Source organism: Ischnura elegans, chromosome 10 (genome assembly GCF_921293095.1).
Source record: "Ischnura elegans chromosome 10, ioIscEleg1.1, whole genome shotgun sequence".
Lineage (NCBI taxonomy): Eukaryota > Metazoa > Arthropoda > Insecta > Odonata > Coenagrionidae > Ischnura > Ischnura elegans.
Window position 1 is genome coordinate 56,644,962 of NC_060255.1, and position 24,784 is coordinate 56,669,745.

At 38.2% G+C, this 24,784-nt stretch overlaps 1 protein-coding gene across 1 annotated transcript in view; it reads right to left on the reverse strand.

Moving 5' to 3' along the window:
* Window positions 1-1,950: 1,950 nt before the first annotated feature.
* Window positions 1,951-24,784, reverse strand: part of LOC124166912 (cuticle protein 7-like) — a 73,977-nt gene continuing 51,143 nt past the window's right edge. The window contains exons 2-3 of the mRNA XM_046544623.1: window positions 14,970-15,147; window positions 1,951-2,920 (exon numbers count right to left, since the gene is read on the reverse strand). Coding sequence (XP_046400579.1) covers window positions 2,682-2,920; window positions 14,970-15,147 — 417 coding nt within the window. The 3' untranslated portion in view covers window positions 1,951-2,681. The remainder of the gene's footprint in view (window positions 2,921-14,969; window positions 15,148-24,784) is intronic.

A 24,784-nucleotide genomic window follows, 5' to 3' on the forward strand; every position in this document is an offset into this window, starting at 1 on the left:
GAAAATTACGTCAGCGCCTTTAGCGCTGCCATCGGTGATTCATGTCTAGAATACTATAATTAGAATCGATATCGAGCCTAAGTATCGATATACGTCCTCAATACCAAGAAAAATCTTCCTTGAAATTTTCTACTTTCTCTTTGGTAGTGGTTATGCGCTTTTGGTACGCATCACGAGCGAGGAATGTGAGACCTCAGATAAATGTGGGTGTTGAAAAACTTGAGAAGGTTGAGCAGTTCAACTATTTATGCAGTACGTTAGAGGAAAATGGATACAGTAGTAAGGACATTAGGAAGAGAATTGCATTAGCAAAGGAGGAGCTGCTGAGAGGTTTGCTACGTAAGAACTTAAAGAAAAGGTTAGTGAAGAGTTTGATCTGGAGTGTAGCGCTTTACAGTGCGGAGACGTGGACACTTAGGAAGGAAGAAAAGAGTGGGCAGAAGGCATTTGAGATGTGGGTGTGGCGAAGAATGGAGAAGGCCAAGTGGACGAAAAGGAGGAAGAACGACTTAATCCGATAAATTCCGAGACAAAATATTTTTCGAGGAAAATTAAGCATTTTTCATTTACGGTAAAGTTATTTTCCTAATATTTAATAATTTTTTAAATACCTTTTCTTAACCAGTACATTAGATAAAAACGGATACAGCAACAAGGACATCAGGAAGATAATTTCTTTAGCAAAGGAGGCGCTCATGAACAGAAAGGAGCTTATGAGAGGGGCGTAATGTAGGAATTTAAAGGAAAGGCTTATAAAGAGTTTGATCTGAAGTTTAGCGCTTCACGGCGCGGAAACGTGGACACTTAGGAAGGAGGGCGAGAGAAGACTGGAGATGTTCACAATGTGGGTGAGGCGAAGAATGGAGAAGGTGATATGGACGGAGAGTACGAAGCGCTGGAGATGGTGGGTGAAGAGAGGCAGCTTTCAGATGAGTTATGAAGGAGATAGGAGGTATGGATAGAGGGAATATGTAGCAGGGAGGGGATGTTGAAAACAGTGTTAGAGGGTAGAATATTAGGTAAACGAGGGAGAGGAACGAAAAGAATATGATTTTTATATAGAATGAAAGGTAGTAGGTCTTTTTGTGAATTGAAGAGGAAATGCATGATGAAGGGGAGGCTCCCGGAATTCGTCTTAGGTACTCCATAGAAACCTACCTTGATCGGTAGAATACTTTAATAAATAACTAAATCTTTGTCAGAGGCATGGCGATTCCTCCTATTAGACCAATGGTTTCATCACATCACTATCCTCGATACGTCAGCTCCTTCAGGGCTGCCACCTGTAATTTGATAATTTGAATCTCTAATAGTGTAATTGTAAAAGTGGGTGTTCGTCTACTCGTCTTGGTGTTCTTGTATTTGCCATAGCTATTGAGTACACCGGCGAATTCTTGTGTTCTAAATTGCAAATATATATTTTTTTATACTTAGGTGCATGGGTACTTCAATACTAAAATGTGCTCGAATAACTCGAGTACTTTTCACTTAATCCTTGATCCCAGCAGTTGATGTTGGAGAGTACTTACGCAACCTTCCCCTTCCACTGGTGGAGGGATCACTGGTGGTGAGTGACAGGTTGGTGTATTGGGAAATTAAAATATGCACAAATTGATTTCCGGCGCTGTGAAAAATCCGCGAAGCAGGGAATATTAATGGCGAACATTGGGCATAGGTGACATGATAGGTGCTCCAAATGTGCCATGAATCAGACGAGTAAGTGGATTTGCACACTAGATTTCGAGAGAGATTGATTGGTATCGATCCAATTTCACGTTCATTCTTTTTTATTCCATTTTTCAATTAAGAAAACATTATGAGTTCTTTTTTCTCGAAGCATATAAGAATGGATGATCAACAAGTCGTATTCAACCAATGAACATATGGATATTCGTATTTTGCTAGTGTAGGCAAGTAAATTATTACTTTAAAGCTAAACATGTAAGAATATTTTTTTTTTTTAGCTTTAATGAGATTTATTTGTACTTATAAATACTACACTTTATAAAATATTTGTTTCACATGAAGTTTAAAATATTATAATGAAAGTTTGACATGATAGAAATCATAATTTTAAGTAATTGGCTCCAGCACTCAGGTTTATAGGAATTAGCATTAGATTTTTACGCATTTTTCCCAATACCTTGTATCCCTGAGAGGCCATTTTGAGGATATACTACATAAAATAAGGCACATACAAGTCACTTAAATACTAGAAAATATAATAATACATCATCACCGGACCAGGGAATCTTACTGCAGTCATGATGCATCGGTTGATGATTTCAATGAAGTATCAGCGCAATGAGTCTTACAAATAATGTTTTACAAAGAACCTGAAACAGGATTGTGCAATTGGCACATTAAATGTGTATTTCACTTGAATCTGATTGAAATCAACATTGGAGGTCTTCCAATCTCGGAGTTGTGATGATCCCTCATAATTATGGCTTGATCAGGCTTTTTTATGCAATATTCATTAAATTTGTGTCGGTGATTTGAATAAATTCACTTTTGTGGCTGGAGTTTGTCGTAAACTGCCTTCAGGTTTCGCTGTTGTGATGTACCCTGGTCGGTGCTTGTTGTCTTGCGCTTAAAATATACATGGAACGTTCTTTAAGGTACGTGAAAATTAGTTTTTTTTTACTTTTTCAATAATTTTTTATTCCCTCCTTGTATATTCATTGATAGTAGTCCTGCACGTTGTTTTTGGAGAGTAGCGCCCTCTCCGCTGCTATCCTCGCGTGTTCTGCGGCTATCTTCTCCCATCGTGCCAAGTGCAAGGCTTTGGCTGCTGCCACGGCCGGCGTGTCGGTCACCGATGGGGCCACCTTGGACAGAACCGGATGGAAGCCCTGCTTGTCCGCGACGTAATCTACGGTGCGGACCTGGTTCCTGGGATCGACGTAAGAAAAGGAGCCTGTAAGAAAGGAAATAAAATTCAAAGGTAACTTGGGAAAAGAGAAATATTAAATATACTTAATTTTGTATTCATCTTTAATGACTTTAAAATATGTATTTTTCATTAAATTAGTTTCTTTGCTATTATGGCTTCGACATCAGGACGTCATCATTAGGTGAAAATCGAAATATGTACCTGATTATGACGCCTTGACGTCGAAATCAGGGTCGTAGAGGCTTAGAAAACACTAACTATGAATTGGATGGATGAGGCAGATACTTTGTGGAGATCCATAATGAGATATAAAGTGAAACACTGCACTTTCCACATAAAAATTTATTAGCCTTATTTAACCCTAGGGTATAGTTAATTTCTTTGTTTAGTCTTGATAATGCTGCAGAGCAGCGAAACATGTCGACTGTAGTTTGATAAATTTTTAAGCTATGAAATTTAGAGGGTTTGTATACATCTTGAATAACTTTACCATGCACTTTTTTAATTATATCTATACTTTACGGCCATGGTTTCGAAATCAGGGGGCCGTCAAGTGCGCAATCGTAATATATACCCGATGATGAGGCCCTGATGAGTTGGGAAACGTGAAGTATGAAATTTATATAGTTTGTATCCATCTTGAGAGAGTGAAGTGGGTGGATAAATTGAGGAATGAGGAGGTGCTGTAAAGAGAACTGTAATGAAGAGAAAAGGGGATTGGATAGGGCATTGCTTGAGAGGGAAGGGGATTTTGAATGCAGCAGTCAAGGGAACAGTGAAAGGAGAAAAGAGAAGAGTATGAAGATGGGCTGAATGTCTGTGCTTTTCCAAAAACGATCAATTTTTTATTAAAATATGCATATTTATGATACATTTACAAAGTGAGGCATTATGCAGTTTCGGATGAATTCATATATAGCTATATTTTTTCTAATGCGATGATAACAACCTCCAGTCGACTTATTTTCTTTACTTTTTCAGAAGAGAGAGTTGTGCTACTTATAGAAGAGTCTTAAAAGAAAATAGAGATGGCACAGGTTTAACCTTTTGGAAAAGTGCCAGCTCTATTTTCTTTTAATACTTACAGGAGGTCATTCCACTACATTTCGCATGCTTCTGTTACTTTTATATAGAAGAGTCCCGGGTTCGAATCTCAGGTGAAACCTGTGCACACTCCCTAATGAAAATGTGGCTTAGGGAAAGGAATTGAGCAAACTTCACACGCCAATGGCTTGGACTGGGGTGAGCTTTAACCTCACCTATCCAAACCACCCTTAAGTTTTGATCATTGAGAGAATAAAAGATCAAGTTGTAGTCTATATATTCTTATGTGTTTAATATTTAGATTTTAAAATAGAGAAGAGGAAGAAGATGGCTGAAGATGACAGACGCGGTGAGGTTAGGAAGAAGCTACAGCTGGCTCGAGACTCCTAGGGCGGGCACGCGAGGATACACTCTCGGGGGCAGGGTCTGTAAGGGTCTTTTTACCTCTGAACCCAGAAGGGGGAGGAGAGGAAGGAGGCGCCGCCGCGATAGGAGCCCGACGACGCTTCCTGGGACGGGATAGAGAAGGAAGGGAAGGAACGAGGAACCCCGCACCGTCACAAAGGCGGGCGGGTCCTACCATCAGCGAAACCAGGCATCAGCCATTGCTATTCTAACAGCTTCGGAGGATTATCCTATGAGGAAGAATAATCCAACGATCAAATCGTTAGATAGGAAGAAGCTACTGGGAAACTAAAGGGAAGGCCTCGGACAGGAGGAGGTGGAGTGGACTTTGGTGCTTGGGATCTGCCAGTGAAGGGCAGAAAGCCAGCCGATGATGATCAACCTTGAGTAACTTTTAACTTCGTATTTCCTACATAAAATTAATTTATTTACGATCATAGTTTCAATGTCAAGGCGTTATCATCAGGTTAATCACCGTATATATATACCTAATTATGACGCCCTGATGACTTGGGAAACACGAAATACGAAATTTCTATATCCTTGCGTAGGCTTTCGCGGTGTGGTCAGGATTCAGAGTAGAGGTTTTCGGGATTACTACCGCGTAGATTCATCTCTGAAGACGACAGTTTCGCCGGCATAGCAGCAGGCTTCTTCAGGTCTATGAAGTCACTTCACTGCCGCTATGCCGGCGAAACTGTGGTCTTCAGAGATGAATCTACGCGGTAGTAATCCGGAAAACCTCCACTGAAATTTCTATAGTTTTTATTCATCTTGAAAATTTTAAATCCTAATATTTTCTATGCAAAAGCTACTTAGTTATCTTATTTACGACCACGTCATGGTGTCAAAATCAGGTGCATTATGGTAATATGTACCTGATGATGATGCACTGACGTTGAAAGTTCGTAAAGAATTAAATGTTATGAGGAATATACTAAGTTTAAAGTTATTCAAGATGTGTTCTAAGTTTCCAAAAGTAGTTCCTGAAACTGGGGAAGGGGTTCAAGTAAAGTGCAGCTGTAAGGTTACATTCATCATCTTTGCGCCGCCTACTTGGAGTGGCTGTTGCGAGAAATGCCACAGATATTCAAATAACATGTAACATCCTCGGCTAAAGTTTCTGTTTGGTGCATCAACCTGCTCTTTAACATTAATCGTTTAGCTAATAATCTATCTTGGTGATTTAATCAAAATTATAGTGGCTGCATAATTATTAACTTGAAAAATTACCAACCTCAAAGCTTATATATCGGCTCGTGGCACTTTTTGGCGAAAGCTTTTATGTCTGCCCGCGACCCTCGGAGAGGTCAGTTTCTCCTGATAAGAAAGAAACCAGCGATGTAGCCATCATAACTACACTGTCAGTATCGCGCTTAGGGTTAGGAGTCCATGATCTCCGTGTCGGTCTTCTTACAGTTCATTAGTCATAACGCTTGTTAATTCTCTTCGCCAGCAATCATCCGTCATATTCGGGATGGCATGCTTCTGTCGTCGAGGCGTGAGACTTATCACGTAGCTAATGGAGTGACTTGGGATGGGAAGGAATATATGAGGATTTCGACGTTCCACTGCTGCTTTTCGGGGATGCCTGAAGATCCGAGAATCTCTCCTGTCTCTTTAGTGAAATATGGAAACGTTTTCAGCCCATTAATCTCGAAGAAGGATGAAGGTGTAACAGTTGGGGGCCTAGCTTAAACTAAGTTGCCAGTTTTAGGGAGTTAAAGAGGGTCGTCTAAAAACCTTCGGGAATGAAGAATACGAGGGATTCCCTGGGAGTAAGATGACTGTAACAATGCAGCCGTTAGCGTTTCTTGTTCATTAGCATCCTAGCGTTCGTCTTATTGATAGCATCAAGAGAAATGAAGCATGCTATATTTCTTGCAACACAAGCTTCTCCTTAAACGCGTTTATTGCTGGGCCCTTAACGCTACGGTCTTGCACGCCTTCTTACTGCCAAATGGTGAACGCTTGAACTATTCGAGAAGTTTTTTTTTAAGGTGGTTGCTAATGACGTTCAGAAAATGGATGAAGGATGTAAAAATTTACTTAACGCTCTCTGAAATAATCTGTGGTCACAATCCCTTGAAAATATCAATCATTACTATGTGCATGCGGAAAATATTTTATTTATATATTTTCTAACTTTTTAATTTAGATTCAAGTATTTATATTCATGGTTTTGCTAAATTTCGAGTCAAGTGGTAAACAGGTTTTAACAATTGCTGAATAGTTCCTTAAACCCTTTCCTAGATTTTTTAAAGTATGAACATTCGTAGAAACGTATAAAATTACCTTCTTATAACATCTATGTATACAGTACGCTTAAAATATCTGAAAATCTGGCTAAAATCCAATGCTTATTCTTTTAAAATATTTGTAATCGATATATTTTGTTTCCTGGTTCACAGATATTGATTGAGGATAAACTATAAGTTGGTTACCGTGTCTATTTTCCTATACGTGGCATAATTTTAGCTAGCAGCAGATAATACTTCAATACTTTCTGTCAACGAAAACGTTATAAAATAACTGTAAATTTTTCTCTTTCTAACATGCATGCAATGTTGTTACTAGTTTAATTGGTTAATAAAATATTTCATTTCCTCATGGCCAAAATTATATCTCCAATCAGCGGAGACTTTTTATTGAAGCAATTCAGTGTGAAAAGAGTTTCTGAATCATTTATTTGTATCCACATATTATAATATAAATTAAAACTTTGTTTCACATCTAATTCTACCTTAAAGGCCTCCTAAATGACATTCTATTCAATGGCTACGAGATAATTCTCTGCAAATTAAGCTTTCCTTTTGAATAAATAATCCTTTGTGAGAGTGGCGCTTTTAATAGGAGACCTTTTTTCATTTTTAGTGGAATACTATTAAACATTCAGGAGAATATTTTTTCTCAACATTTCCTCGTATTCTGAAGTGCTCCATTAGAGAGGAATATCTTTGAAAGGGAAGCGGGGATTGGTTTAACATTATTCCTCGAAATCTGAATTTCGGTCTTAAAATAACAGGACAAAGCCCCGTGAACAGAGGTGTTATTTCTGGGCAGTATTAGTAAAAATATTTTGGACTATGTTTAAAGCACTCAGCGTTTAATCACACTCATACGTTAGTGCTCAGAATTATTAACCCTTTATAACACAATGTTGCTTCTAAGCAGCATCAAAAACATTTAAACTTTCAGCTCTATTTAGGAAATATGTAAACTACCCATTATTTTGTAGTGTAAATTTTAGTAACGAAATATGAAGCTGCAACGATAATCATAATCGAGAGTCAAATTTTGAAGTTTTCAAAATGAAAAATCTTGAAATTCGATTTCTCCCAGAATCAGCTCTGGGTTAGAAAGGGTTAACCGAAAGATTTTTTATAATCATGACCTATTCTTTATCATCATCATCATCATCACTATAACTGGTCAACAATCCTAAGATTGGTTTGACACAGCTCTCCACTCATCTCTCATATTAGTTACTATTTACACGCATACGTATTTCTTCTCTTTCATATCTTTCTTTACTTGTTCCATATATTTTGTTCTTGGTCTTCCATTTCCGTTCGGGTTAGTGTGGTGGCTAGAGTGTTGGCTTCCCACCCGGCGGGCTCGGGTTCAAATCCCGGCAGTGGCAGAGAATTTTCAAAAACTTTTCCGTTTGATGGTAGGGTACACGATGTTTATAGAGTCGGCTTTGGGACACGCAGCTATTTGAAAATGACTGCTGGCAGTAATGGTATACGATACATTTAAGGAGAATTTGACATATTATAGATTTTATTTTTCCTTTAAGAAATAAGTAAATATTTCGGCTTCAGAGTAAGGATAATAATGAGTGATAATTTGAATGATTTGTTTTTATCATTTAGAATTTTGGATAAGAATGCTATATATTATCTCTTGAATTTACGACACAGATTAAGTAAGTACTGAAATTTAGTTGTTATTGCTAAAAAGCTTATACATAGGGATTAAATAATTTCCTTGGTTTAGTCCACAATAAAGGCTTGCGTTAATTTTTAAGGAAACCCGGTGCTGTGGTATACCTTGGGGGAAGGCGTGCCTGATTGTGAAAGGGTACCTCATTTGATTAGTGTATTCTTCATCTAATTGATTTCTCCACAGATGCATTCTAGCAATACCTCTCTTATAAAACGCGAGTACTTTTGAGCCCGTTTCGCGGTAATTTCCTCTAAATTGTTTCCTCTTCGACTCTCTTGCTACGCTATCTTTCAGTGAGAACGCTGATTGGCTAATTGCATGGATAAGAAATTTGAATTTCGGCGTTGGATTGCAGTGTCCGCGCGCACAATCAGATTGAATGTCATGACGGGTGCCTCCGTTATGCTTTCCCGCAGCTTTTTCTCGGAATGCCATAGTAAAATGTATACAAGAATCAATTAATCTGCTTTCTCCGAATTTCCGAGGTGATATTGGATTTTTCCCGGAGTAGCTAGTCTTCATTATTGGCCCAGTTTTGGTTAATTTACAAGCATATGTCCAGCATTATGAAAAATAATTATAGAGGTGTGTTTACGTTTTTGTGTCTGAAATGCAAGGTAATATATCACATCAGTAATTAAAAAGTTATTGCCAATTTTCCACAAATACTCTATTATTATTACTATGTGTGTTTTTTTATCATAATCTGTCCGAGTTTTTGTAAAGCTATCGATGCCCCTAAGGAAAAGTCCTTTGTCAAATGAACCATCTTTCTATCTATTTTTACTTCGCGGCTGGCCTGAGACAACTGTCAAAAATTTCCTCAGTATATATCTTCGGGTGTTAGATGCCGATAACTTTTAATTTACTAATAGGCTAGATTTCTTCCAAATTAAGCCTAAAATAACTGCCTGAAATAATTCCTCTCTAGTTGCATCTCGTTCAAAAAATGAACATTAATGGGCGTGGAATCGGCCTGAAATTGATCACTTATGTCCGCTGAAAGTGAAATATTTGTTGATAATTTCCAGTAAACTTTTAATAAATCAAAATGCTAGAATTCAACTAGATTTATCCAGAAACCACTTTCAATCATTTCCTCGATATATATGTCCAGGTGCTGGTAACTTTCAATTTACCAATCGATTGGCTTTCCACCAAATTAAACCTTAAATAACTCTAAGTTATAAATTCTCTTCAACTGCATCTCGTTCAAATAATTAACATTAATGGACGAGGAATCGGTCTGATATTGATCACCTATTTCCGCTTTTCAGTAGCAGCGTATGGAAAAGAGACGATGATATTTTTTTCTCCAACACACTCCTCTTTGAACTTTGAGAGATTCTTATTTTTTGGCATAATAAGTTTTCGTTCATTTCCGCCTTGGAAAATACGCGCGGCAGTAAAATTTTTATGCCTGCCGATAAGAAATTCTGTTCCTGGAAGTGCTTCGTTGACTTGCAGAGACTCCGTGACAGAAGGCTCGAAATAACAAGTTGTCTCCATCGAAGTTCATCCAGTCTGAAGACGGCAAATACAGCATCCTAGCTGTCCGGGAATTTCTTTGAGTCTCCCGGGGAACGGGAGACTCAAAGAAATATAGGTTACCATCGATCTCAGTGCTTGCATTCGAAGCCGTAAAAGTTTAATTAAACCTCTTCAAGTCTTCTTTTTTCCTTCGATTGCTCCTTGTAGAGTAACTTCCAACAGTTGCTGTGATTGGTCGCGGAAATCGTTCTATTCATTGGGTACGGAAATTGTCATTGCAAAATTATGGCATTATAAATATACGGAGTTCAATTAAAACCATGTATTGGCGGATCTCCAGATCGAAATAAAAGTTAATCTCTAATTAATATTATTTTCTTATACTAATAGCAATTGAAAATCAAAATTTGCCGAGTTTCCTATTTTTATTCCCATCATTTTCGGGGTCAAACAGCAAGAAGTAAAAGATACAGTATTGTTACACAGACGTTTACGTAACCGACCCAGGTTTCGACATTACACTATGTCATTCTCAAAGTATATATCTTCAGGTTAACTTGGTCAAATAGCGAAGTAAAGCATAGGGAATGTGGATTCTTTTATCCTAATATTTTTATGTCAACACGTCTCGGGTATTTTACCGTACCATATAATAGAAAATTATCGTGATTTTATTTCGATTTTGGCATCAATTTGTGAATAACTCAAAACACAACCGAATGACGATTCAAGTTTGATTTTTTTAATGATTTTTGGTATGATGAATATTACTCCTGGAGTTTGTCAAAACAACGTCTAACTTTTTTTCATTAATCAACAAAATTAAAGCCAACATTAAACTAATTTTGGATTAAATGCATGAACAAAAATGCGAATTATCAACTAAAACATGTCAATATAATCACCTAAAATATATTTCTGTTACCATCAGTGGATTAAATGCAATTATATGATCGTAATTTTAAATATCCACGGAAATGACTCAAGTTTCATTGAGCGGACCAACCTCCTTAACTAATGGGAGTGCTGTCGTTACCCGCGTAGCAACGTCATCTCATTCGCACCGATACTGAAGTCTACATGGCAACGCCCGTGGTAACAACGAGAACGAGGAAGAAGGGAAGGCTGATGGTAACGTTCCAAGTAAAAGGGCCTGCGAGAAGAGCAGGTAAGACACATTGCATCTCATTGCTTCGTCTGCACTTCCTCTGAACACTACTTATTTTTTCGAGGGTAGCATTCATTTTAAAGTGTTCCAGTAGAGGGTGCGGGATGCGGTGGGACTGGTGGGTGGAAATAAAAAAGTTGGGAAATGGTTGTTCTGAGGAAGTAAAAAAAAAAACAAATGAAGAAAGAAAAAGTTTTCGGAGAACAAGAGTGGGTTTCGCACCCCGACGTTCCATCTCTCATCACCGTGGGAGGATCTCTTTTTTACTCCCGATGGGCAAAAATTAAAAAAAAGAAGACGAGCAAAAAAACAAGTGAAGTAAGAGGTGCGTACGTCCCGTACGCAAACGTAGGTGTGGGTGGATTGGAAGCGTGGTCGGAAATGGAAAATGAAAAAAAAGGAAAAATGACGGTAAGAAAGGGATAGGGGAAAAAAATGTGTATAAACGAAAAACAACAGAAGGGGGAAAACGGCCCATTGAAACAAGAATTAAAGTGGCGCGCCTGGCCCCATTCACTTGTTTCGCACGAGACGTGTCTCGCACAAAGGGGAGGGGCGGGTGAAGTTGGCGAAGGACCCTTTTCTTCCCCCCCCCCCCCCCCCCATACCCTTTGAGAGTCCCTTCAGCGAAACCCTTTTTTCCCCTACTCCGTGCTCGTAACCCTGGCGCATCAATCTGCCGTGGAAAGATGGCGGAGGGGGAGTGAGGGATACGTACATGGATACGTAAAAGAATGTTTTCCCGCGCTTAGCAACCGTCACTCACAACCGGCACTCTCCTGCCACACCCTAGCGGCCAGAGAAGGAAGTAATGTTGCAAGGAATTTTAACGTTGGAGTGATTACGTCGAGAGATATAATTGATATTATTTTAGTTTCTTCCAAAAATAAAGCATACACTCATGCTGTGAAAGATCAAAAATATTTATGTTATCAAGCAGTATTTATTACACTTTTTTTAAATATATATCTTATATTTCAAATGATGTAAGCTGAAAAGAGGGTCGGTATTCTCTATATACACTCGCTTAATGGCATTGTGTGAATAAATTAATGAAATTGCATTGTAATAATTTTAATCACCTTTCAGTATCTCTAACAGAAGGAAAAGTTCTACTAGATCTTGAGACACTTACTTATAAAGGTTAAAGGGATGAAAAACCATACTTTAGATACTTTACCTTATTTGTATATAATATCAAGAGCTAAAATTTACTCTCCCGAGTATAATGTAGGCATTTCGAATTTACCACGTTAAAAGCGATGAAATCCGCTTTGATAGCTTTGAGAAAAGATTCATAGTGATCGATAATTATCCTGATGGGTTTGGTATAAGATTTATAAAGGGTTGTTGATTCCTTGGAGGCCTGTATCTCTTTGAACTCCTGTCTTGGCTGGACCGTCCCGAAATCTAGCACCATAGACGTTGGAGTTTCATTTCATTTAGTTTTGGGATTTCGAAGTGGTGATTCGAATATCTTGGAAAACAGAAGTGTTTTGGCTCCATGCATTTGTGTATTTCTTTTAATTATTAATGGTTACTGACTATGGATTATCTTAATTCTGAGATTAGCATTGTTTATAGCTATTGCCGAGCGCCTGTTCCATTTCAGAGATATTTTTCTCAATTTGTATATTTGAAATCAAGGACGCTATATCTAGTTCGCGGTGGTGGGGTAATGGACAATTCACTCCTTATCCACTGAATTCGCTACTAGAGTGCAATACAAACGACCAGTTTTAATATACTTCCCACTAACAGTATGTGGATCCCATGGGGTGGCTCGCGGGGTAAGCCAATTGATGGAGAATATTACTTCTAATCACGGATAAAGTTTGATTAAACCTTGATTAATAATGAGTTTGATTAAAACTTAGTGCAAACCCATTATAGCATACGGAGTTTATTTGGAGAACAATTCATTTCTAGCTATAGGTGTGGCGTAAAATTATTTCAGATATTCTCGGATTGTTATACCTACTCAAAATACCTGATTCTCTGATTATTCCTTATTCGTAATCCCTACCAGCAAAATCCATCGAAGAGCCGCGAACCTGTAACCCATCTTTACGTATTCCCCCCTATCAGTGTAATTTAACTATTTTTTTGAACTACATCAGTGCTGGCCAATGCGGGTCTAAGAGAGACGACGAAGTTGTGAGACCTAGGAATGGATGGGCGGGAAGGTCGGGTGTGCTATGTGTCATCTCGCAGTTCGCAACGAGCAACGTTTTATCTTCCGCCGTAAATACCTTCAGCGAGGGCAATGGATGAAAAAAAGGACCGCGAAGTAAGAGGAATGGACTATTTTTCCCATAAACTACTCCGACTGTCAACTAGATTGCTAGAAGGTCTTCAGTCACCGCCGTGGAGCCGAAATTGATTTTTTACGCTACGAAATGATCCTCTTTTATCTCATATTCCATTATAAGTATTGGACCCATGGGCGTACCTTGCGAGGGGCAGGAGAGGGTAGCTGCCCCCCCTAAAAGTAAAAATCGCAAATGTCTTTAAGGAAAATAATATTTTTTAAGCAAATTATTTTAAAAACTAATAAAGAGCTACTACAGTTTCCTTAAAATGTTTGTTGTATTCACCTTATCCATGCTTAAATCTTAGCTATGACTTTTACATCCATGGCTTGCCCCCCCCCCCCCCAGTTTTGATCCTGGGTACGCCCTTAATTGGACCTATTGCTGAAATGAATGCTTATTTAAAGTTATTTGTGTCTTCATAAAAAAAACCTCCACCCTATTTAGATGGAAAATAATGGTATTTGTCATTTCTTATAAATTTATATCAGATTGCTTATTAAGTTTTGTATTATATTTTAGAATAATTCAATAATTCTTCAAGTCCATATATAACGACGACATTTCCTGGAATCCCTCCGTTATTTCCCGATGTACCTCAGCGTTTCTGAATATATTTCCCTAGTTCTGTTGTCATATCACTTGATCCACCGCTGTTAGTAGGAAATTCTGTTCTTTTGCATTGCACGCGAATTCAAGGGATAGAAGCGAAATAGGTACCAATTTTTTTCAAAATTTCCTCCCTTTTTCTAGAATAGACTTTATAGCTAACAATTAGCTGAAATAATTTCTTAGTCCTGCACTTAAGTCTCGCTCCAACCCTACCTTTTCCCCTGTCATTTTTGTCATCTATTTCATATCATTTTCCGCTTTTCTTCATAATGAACGGTATAGAAATCGATAATCCCCCCTTGGGGAATGGATTGATGTGGTGGCTTGAGTGCTGGGTTCACATCCTGAGGGTCCAGGCTCAAATCCCGACGGTAAGGGAGATTTGTCACAGAATGCCCTATACCTGCTTTAGTGTATTGTGGAGGGCGCTTTTAGCGAAGCTCTCCGTCCGTCAGATGAGACGTTAAGTCGTTGTCTCCGGGGTGTCTTTAGACAAGAGCAGGCTAATGGCGGCGCCGGGTTTCTCTCCTTAAGCCTCCCTCAAGGTGCAAATGGCCTAAGATATCGGTCGCCTTCTCCAAATATCATACCATATTCATCTCCATTCCTCCTAATCATGAAAGCATAGGAATGGGTTATTTTAAGGGATGAGTCGATTCCAAATGTCTATTCTCGATTCCACCGATTCTCGGGCACAGAATTGGAATCGATAAACGATCGCCTAAAGTCGATTCCGATTCCATCGATTCGAGGAAGACAAATATTTTGAAAATAGGCTATAAGATTAAGACTTTAAGACTTAAGATACTTTTGGCCCACTTAATTGTATTTGTTATTTTATTCGATTCAATTCTTTAATTTTAGTGACAGCAATCTACTGAAAAATCGATAACACACCTGATAGTAGATATCAATAAGAATTAATGGAATCGGAATCGGGTATCGGATATCCATTTAAAAGACCCGGAATTAAAATCGGAAGCGAAAAAAGTGGAATCGACTCATCTCTAGCTATTTTCCCCCTCTCAAAATGTTTCATTATCTCTGCATCTTGGCGCTCAATTGCTTTCTGCCTTATAATTACAATTACCTCTTATGATTCCGTTTTCGTCGCGAGTCTCCGAGTGTGTCCTGTCCACGTGGCCTGGGAAGCGGCCGGCGGCGTAACTAAATGCGTACGGGATTGGCGGCTCCACGTCCACGTAGCTTCCATCTTCCACCAACACGTCCGCGGAGGCCGCCACCACCGCGGCCAGCACGAAAATCACCTGTGTGGAGAGAGACGCGAAATTAAGAAATTTTACTCATGTTGCACTGCATATCGCGTGTTTTTCGATTAATTTGAAATATTCTAAAGATGTGACTTCCCTTGCTGAGAAATTTACTCATGCTAAAGTTCGGAATGATCCAAATACAATTTAACAGTAAAACAATTACCCAGCATACGAGTCCAAACTTTGTCGATAGTTGTAGCACAAAAAAATTAATAAATATGTATAGGAGGTGTATTCTACCAAAAGATCAAATTTATCTAGTGACGTAACTAGGAATATGCTTTGGGGGGATGACGGGGATTTGGGGGGGAAAGAGGAGGGTTAGTTGGGGCTATACCCCCAGGAAACGGTGAGTTCAAAATTTTGAAAAATAACATGCCTAAAAATGCATTTACATCATTGTTGCACTTAAAATTCAGCTTTAAGTAGATGCAGTTATTATACATCAAATCCAGACAGGATATTTAAATATTTCTTTTGATTTCTCTAAGGCTTTCGGGGGGATAGATCCCTTCATCCCCTCCATAGTTACGCCACTGTATTTATCCATATTAATATTTTTGGCCTAGGTTCATTAATAAAGAGTATAACTATTAAATTACAAAAGATCCAAAAAATATGGGTATCATCATATTTCTCAAGGGAATGTTTGAGGAAAGTAGGCCGGTAAAGAGCAATAATCGGTGGCATTATTTCAACCCGAAGGTTGGTTTGGGAAGGTATTTCACACGTCGAAATTGGAATGGGACAAACTCTTTTTAGGGTGATAAAGTAGGGATACCTGATTTTTTTCGAGTATGTACGATGTATAAAATTAAATGTAGGTGTAAGAAAGGTATGAAATGAATAAGAAACAAAAGTCTTGAAATGCATTTGCAATGCAAAGTCCCGGTGATATCATATGAGGGGGTGAGAAGACAAGGGGTACGATTGATTTTTTTCTAAACGGATTTAGCTGATGAAATTAGGTAAATAAAACTAACGAGATTGACTAGATAGTCACTGATGCATTTCATTTTTCCACTAGCTGTCAGCACAGAACAGAAACTCGCTCGTATTCCTTGACCACCAAGAGTTAGTATATTTATTCTATTAATTTCTGTACCTAATTCAATTTAGAAAAAAATTACTTGTACCCCTTGGCTTCCCACCCCCTCTTGTGAGATCACTTAAATATTAACTGATTTCGCAATTATCTGTCTGCATATTTGCATACCTAACCTCCATGCTATATCTATTAGGTATATTTCTCTGTTATCTGCATCAGGGGCGCAGCTAGGAATTAAGACTAGGGGGGGTTTCAGGCGCAACTAATACTGGGGTGCCTGGGGGTGTGGTATACCCGCCAGGGTAAGCGGGAGGTACGGGGGCCCTCCGCCAGAAAAAAATTAAGATAAATGATTATAATATTGAGTGTTGCGGCCTTCTGAGCGATATTTTGTTAATCGTCGCACTATTCTATAAGCAATATTAATCCAATTAAGTAAAATAGATTTAACTTAAAAATTTCTCTGAGATCTGGGGGGGTTTTATCCCCCAAAACCCCCGCCTCGCTGCGCCACTGATCCGCGTGATATTTTTAAAATGTTTGCTTTAAATTCATTGATATACAACCTTTCACCTGATATACAGTAATTTTTAAGTGAATCCATATTAGATAACTAGGAAGTACCGGTTCAAGAAAGAGGTGTTGTTTGGTAGAGTGAATTATCTGGAGAAAAACGCTGTATCGTCCCCGGAGGTAGTCGTGAGCAGTTGGTAGTGGTTAGTGCTGAGGAGAACGGGAGCGTTGTCGTGGGACCATTGTGGTTTAAGGACACGAGCGGCGATGGGAGACAAAGAGGTGTATGAAAGGGGCAACCGGACCCCGATGGTGGTGCCGTCTTACGGAGAGGAGGTGGAGGAAGTGGTTTCCGGTGTTTCCCGCGCGAGGGAAATTCATTTTAAGAGCCCGCACCGAATGACGGGGTGGTTTGGCAACACCGCACCACGGTTCGCGCGCATTTACCTCTTTATATATGTGTACCCGTGTCTCTTGAAGGCCCGTTTGTCAGACGATGAGGGCTTTGGTACACGGCTGTGTGATAACTCAATTTTAGGCATTTCCATGTGATTCAAAATGTAATTAGCACCACGCACTAGTTTTTATGTTCATATAGAAAGTATTTAAGGATATAGTTAGCTGTTCTTTTAGTTGTACTCAACTTTTTACTTTTTTGATAGTTACATTTACTTTCGAAGATATATTGCAAACAGAAGTTTTCGATGTGACAAAGAGTTTAACTTTCAACCTGTCCTTTATTTTTGTCATACGTTTATTATAATAATATAACTAGCCAAATTCATTCCCATATACTCATAAAAGGGGCTAATTTAAAATTTAATCAGCACACTAATTGGTCTCACCTCCCTTTTTCACTAACTCATCTGATGAGTATCCTGTCTGCAAGCTACCTGCATTCTTGCAACAGGTGAGCATTATTTTTTCGTTTTTTACATAATGCCCATAGTTAGTGGAAACTTAAGACTACTATACACGGTGAATGATCATGTAAATGGTCATGGTGAATGATCATGCCCATTCACAGGATCATGCGAACAAAATTGAACATATTCTAATTTTCACTGAATGGTCATGCGCATGACGGTTCATTCGCGAATTTTTCCGCATGATCATTCACCGTGTGTAGCGGCCATTATAAATGCACATTTCCAGAGTAACTCATATAGTTTGAGTCCGACAAGATCGATGACATGACGCGCCAAGTGACCGCATCGCTAGCAGGTGAATTTAATTCTCATAAGTTAATTTATGGACTTCGATTGCTGGAATATACTTAGTAGTATCATTTTTTGATGATTTTTTTCTTTATTTTTTAAATCTGTTTATGCTTCTCCTTTCAATACTCTATTTCGTTCCTTTTTGTGAAAACATATATTTTATTTTCCTGGCATGATGCATTAGTGTCGGAAAAGGCGTTACAGGAAGCATATTTTTTCACAAAAGTAATCTTTTATTACAATTTCTCAGAAAAAATTATCTTGATCTATGTTCAAATTTATTTTCGAATAAAGATAAATGGAATGGAGAGAATCGGAGTAAAACCAATGGGTAGGCCTATCTGAAGATTCTCCATTTCGGAAAACTATATTTCTGCTTAATATTTCGTACATTCATATATAAAACTATCCATATATTTCGAAGTAGATAGTAAGAAATAGTAGCTGCGATGAAAGCGTGGGTTTAGGGGAAAAACTCCTCCCAATCGGATTAGGAATACTGCTCCAAAATAAATCTTTCCTTGAATGTAATACCTAGAATTTTGTATAAAATCATTCAATACTGAAGCCTGTATCTAAAATTCTCCTGCCTCCGTGTACCGCTAAAAAAAATAGCTTATTTTTTAACTAGGATAGAAGACGAGCCATGTGGAGGTCGCAATCTTATTAGAGTGGGCAGCTTTTTGCAAATCCCCTTTTCAAGTGATACTCTGAAATGGATGCACTTGACAAGATTTTCCCCATGGGGGTTTATATTTTCCTGCTCCGTGCCTATTCTATCGCATAGTCTCTCATCTTAAATCACTCAAATCAATGGTTGACATTAATCATCGAATGTCCATTTTGTTTTCAAGGAAAATAATCGCTCATACGGCTGTATCATATCGAAAAATCATGAATGTCCTCTATTTTAATAATATGAACATTTAAATAGCTGTTATTCATCTGTTCCATATGCGTCATGACCATTTTGCTCCGCCAAAAATTTCTCAGAAGAGGCCTTTTTCTTCCTGGAGTCAAATAGAGTTATTCCGTATTTCTGAATCAATAAATTGTATGCCTCTCCTCTCTCTAATTATGGAAATTCTGCCTAAAATGCGTCTGTAATTTAAAAGTTCTATTTTACAGTTTTAATATGCAAGGCTTGCATTTGGCTAATATCATTAATTTTTTAAAATTGATTATCAAAAATTGTCAAATGAAATTAGTCAAATGGCACACCTAATGTTGAGTTTTTCGGCATGGTGATTTGTACTATAAGTAACATATTTTTGTATATTTTCGTCATATTACTAGATAACTTGTAAATACCGTACCCCTATTGGGAAAAAATAAAATGACTAGGTACTTCATTCATTTGGTTTTTCGGCATCATGTCATTATTATGGGAAATAGTTTTCCTTGTGTTTCACATAAGCGTCGCCATAACTTTAATGGGAGATTTCAGAGCCAAGCAATTAGGTAAAAAATCTAAGATAAAACGTACAGCAATTCAATGAGGAAGCCTTTGAACTGAAGATAGCAATATGTGGAATTTATTAATTTCTGTACACTCAGATTACCGGAAATTTTAACTCGTTCCACCAGCATGTGCACAAAAAGAGTCTTGACGATAATTAATATACCGGATAATTTTAAGGTGAATGCCTTTTAATGGGTAAAGACAACGTTTTCGCTCGGTGATGATTACGAAGAGCACTTCAGAAGGTTTTGTTAAAGTCTCGTCGAGGGTTTTAACTGCTCCGTCGATGAATAAAACTTTTCATTTTGTTTTATTGAGCGATAAATTGAAACTTTGGTCTCATTTGGACCCACGCTGTGCCACTCACCAGCACTGATTCATAAAAAGATCATGGTGTAACTCCTTTTTCCATACCTCGTCAATCTCCTTGGGAATGAAAAAAATATTCCATTCTTGAAAGATACCAAGTTGTGTCATTATTCATTTTTCCCTCTTTCAACCTTAAAAAAAATATATACGGTAATCTTATCGTATTTTTTTAATTTTTTCATCCTCCCTTAAGGTTTTTGCGTCGAAGTTTTCACGGGTCGAGTGGCTGAAAGTGCCTCGTCCTTTCGTCGCAAACTTTTTAATGGACCATAGAACGGATGAATGTATCCCGGAGAGTTTCTCCGCTTGGTTATCGACCCAAAAGTGTTAAAAGTCGTGAGCTGTATTGTCTCTCAATTTACCCTCGTGTTGAATCGGGCGATTAAGAAACGATCTACTGTATACGAAGATAAGTTTGATCGTTCATAAGTATCCCAACAACATATATACTCTGCCTCAACAAGCAAGTCATCTATGAGTCTCTCCTATGTCTTCACCTCCTTTTAATCATATCATATTGATTAGTAATGTCATTTCATTCAATTTGAAATAATTGTTTCAACAAAAATATTTTTTATTTTAAAAAATACGTACGAAATCGACGAAAAAACTCTGAAATTTCACTTGAAATTTGTGAAAAAAATGAATAAAGAAATCTAAAGAAATTTACCAGAATGATAATACCAAAAAATAATAAAAAATTGAAAATATATTATTTTAAACTACTTCATTTCTCAATGTATTATATAACTGATAACTTCAGGCTTGACTTTGTGAAACCTCTCCATATTTGAAATATAGGAATAAAACTTTGTTAAGGTTCACTATTATAATAGTGAATAGTTCAATATATAATAGTTCACTATATAATAGTGAACTTAGCAAAGTTTTATCCCTTTATTAATGTATAATATATATTCTGATCAATTGATTCTGATATTTGTAAAAAAATTGATTTAAGTTTCTCTGTCTCACAAACATCATTTTACACGACCAACGATGCACATTCACCATTTTTAATTCATTTTCTTTTGTACACTGGCTGGTTGGGGTGAGTTTTGGAATCACCGGAGACCTGGGAAAACCTCTAACCACTCTGAAACGCGCCTTTGGCGCAGCTGTTGTCGTGAAATAAATCGTCATCGTCGCTAAGCTTTTCTTTTTATAAATCGACGGGCCACTCAAATATCGTGATCCTATGAATGTTTCTACAGAGGATCACTAAAAGTAAACGAATTACTTGTAATAATTACTTTTGAAGTTAATTGTACTTGTAACGATGATTATTTTACGAAATGTAGTTTTTATTTGTAATTTACCCCTTACGGTGAGAGAGGAATAGTTTCTTTCGTTGAAATCGTTACCTGCGCGTTAGCAACAATTACTTCCTCACAAGTGTACTTGAAATACTTTCAGGAAGCTTTCAACGTTTTCTTGGCAGCAGATTGAAGTGATTAGTAAATTTTGTGTCCTGCTTTCGTGTAAAACATGAATCAGATGACTTGGTACTGAAGATTGCTTATTACTCATAGCATTTCTAAATATTTCATTCTGGCAGGTCTATGTGTATTCTAGGTGATAGGTTGGATATCGTAAGGTGTTATTTGGAAGCTGGGAAGGTAATGAGGTCCAAGAATTCTGTGAGGAGGAAAGACCATTCGTTTGCGTCCCTTTTTCTCAGAATCACACATCTGGATCAAATTCCCTCCAAAATTTTCTTTATCCTGAAAGGCCAATGTGTATTCTAGGTGTTAAGTTGGATATCGCAAGGTGTTTTAAACTAGTAAGGTAGTGAGGTTGAAGAAAGCTGAGAGGAGGAAAGACCGTTCGTTTTCATCCCTTTCGCTCTGCATGACACATCTGGATCAGATTCCCTCCCGGCGATATGCGTGCGCCCCGATATGGCTTTCCCCGTGGTCGCACTGTCTGGCGACCCAACCGCCCGGAGGACCGCCCGGGACTCGAACTTTCTCCAGAGACTGCAACGCGTTACGAAACGTCCGCGAAGATTTCTTTCCCTGTCTGTCATCCCCTCCCCAACTTCATTCTATGATAATGACGTTTTTAGTGGCACTCCATACGGCCCCACCCCAGGGCACGGCTCCAGGACATGTATGCGAATGAAATAGTGGCTTCAGGACATATACTCAAGGGGGCGGTGTGTTACCACTTGTCATTGTGATGACGCGCCTGCCGGAAAAGAGAGTTGATATTTTAAGTTTTTGTGTCACGTTGCTTTCCAGTGTTAGCTAGCTTTCGCATAGTTTATAAAATTCGTTTTTAAGTCCATCACTGGTCAAAAATCCTTATATTGGTATGACTCAGCTTTCATACTAACTTTAACCTTTTTATACCCGTTTATCGCTAAAAATCTGTTGATATTTTAACTACCTTTAGGAGTGTATTTGAGATGTAGTTTCATTAGTTGGGGGAAGCGATGAATGCTTTGTGGCAACTCGTATTCACGTAAAATAACATGCTTTTTCAAAAAACACTTTCTTCGTATATGTATGGTTTGTTACCTGTTTTGAAAACTCACCCTCTACGTAAGTCTTTTAAAAATGTACATTAAGCCGATTATAAGAGGGAGGTTGTAATTGCGTAGTAGGGCATTCTAGAGCAATTGCTCGTCCTCCGTACCACATCCTCAAATCATTTTGGACCGTAAATTGTTAGTTTAAGGTTAGTGGCAATCTCTTAAACTACACTGCCTCAATTGATTCTCCGGCCAAGAGTGCACAGCGGAGAGACAGAAAACACGCCGAATGTCTTTAGCGTTGACATATCTTGACCTTATGCCGATAAAAGAGAAAATTTCTGTAATGTACTGTGGCTAGAGTGTGAAACAGTGTGAAATATTACGTCCATTTCCATTCAAAACAAAAGAAGAGACATGCTGACTTCTGGAAGCGTTCTGATCCATGTTAATGACCGTCATCTTAGCGCTGATGCAGCCCAACTGTCTCTTGAGCAATTTCAATGGGACATTTTATATCACCCACCGTGTAATGCCGATCTAGTGCCGTGAGAATTCCATCGGTATGCTGAAATGAAGATGTGGCTGGGAGGGAAGCATTTTCAAACGGGCGATGAGCTGCAGGACAAAGGTATAATTCATTGGAATTCATTGGCGGTAACATCCTATGAAGAAGGTACAGTAAAGCTTGTCTACAGCCACGACGAATTCCTCAATCGCCGAGGCGAATGTGTCAAAAGGACACCACAAGTGTACTCAAGATTCGCATACCTATGAAATAATTTTTAATCAATCACTCCTTCTTCTGTTCATGACCCATCGGAGGTTGAATAAAAATCCTCGTATTTAGATATATGCATCCAGATGCTATTTGCATCATTAGAACTCATTCAGGGAACACATATTTTTCTATTTTTATAAGCCTGTACAGAGTTTTTGATGGGTCATAACTAAAAGTAATTCTTCATTGATAAATTTTCTTCATCACTGCTTATGTCACAGAAAAATCATAGGTCATGGTTGGTTGAAATAAAAAGGTGTGGTGGAAACAGATAGCTGCTTTCATTATGTTAAATATCAAAGATTTCCATCGAGTTGCGCTGGAAATTGTATCCTATGTAAATATTTTATTCACGTTAAAGCTAAAAAGCAAACACAAATATTTATTCTCGGTGATTTTCGTAAAAGAGTTTTTTAATAGTTGTTTTTAAATAATCCATCCTATGTGTGGACTCTTATGCGATGTAGTATTGTAAAGCTTGGCCACAGGCACGACGAATTCGTCAATCGCCGAGACGATTATGTCGAAAGGACACCACAAGTGTGATCAAAACTCAGCAGTGAAATAATTTTTATTCGATCACTTCGTCATCTGTTCAGGACCCATTGGAGCTTGAGAAATACGGCCCTCTTAGATCATCATCGTCATAAATAAACAATCCTAACATTGGATTGACGTATATATCCACTCTCCTGTTGGGGGTGTTTACCTCAAACGAAGTTACCCAGTTAAGTAGATACTAATGGTGAGTTTTGGCTAATAATTCAAATTGGAGAAAAAAATTTCTGCATTAGGTGCATTACATTTTTTGTTTTTGGCCCGATGACATTTTTTCGCTCTTGAAACGGCCAGTTCCGGCAGGAATTCAGGCTCGAATGGCTCTGACGTCACACACAGCTACTTCGCTGACTATACGCTTACAGTGAACGCCGTTATCCGTTCCATGCTTGAATTTGTGGATGCCGTGGTGAGAAATGGCTTTGGATTGCGGCTTTGTGAAGGCTACTTCTGATACTGTGCCTAAAATGAGTGCTCTGATGCTCATTGATTTCATGAGAAGTGAGGAGAGATTTAGTGCTCCGGATATTTTGAGGTGCTAAGCAGACCCTCCTATCAGCTAACGTTTTCACACCTACGAATTTCTTCTCTTTCACATTCTTCTTTACCTGTTCCATATATTTTGTTCGGGGTCTTCTTTTTTTGTTCTTTCCATTAAATTGTCCCTCGAATATTGTCTTCATCAGGCCATCATGTCTCAAGATATGGCTCAAAAGGTTGTTGCGTCCGCTTGTCAAGGTTTTCATGAAAATTCTCTTCTCTCCTGTTCTCCTTAGGACTTCCACATCACTAAAATCAGTTGATCCATTTGATCCTTATCATTCTTCTGTAGCTCCACATTTCTAAGGCTTCTATTTTAAATTTCTCCACGGCTGTCATTGTCCACGCCTCATTTCCGTAGAATTATTTTCTGCAGAGTTTACGAGTTATTCCTTAAAATTAAAAGTTTGACTTTAGCCTGAACGAGCCTTAAAACTGCGCAAAAGGATTTCCCTTTTAAGAATTTTTAACCATTTTTGTGATTCCCCTTTTAAAAAAATATGGAATATTGCGTTATCGCACAATATTCCAGATTTTTTTTTGCGTCATCAATCTTGCGAAATTAAATTTCACGACGCGTCGTCATGGTGTCTTACATGTATATTTTTAGCACGATTTCATCGTGTGACGTATTCGAGAGCCAGCGAAGACTGCAGGAATAAAT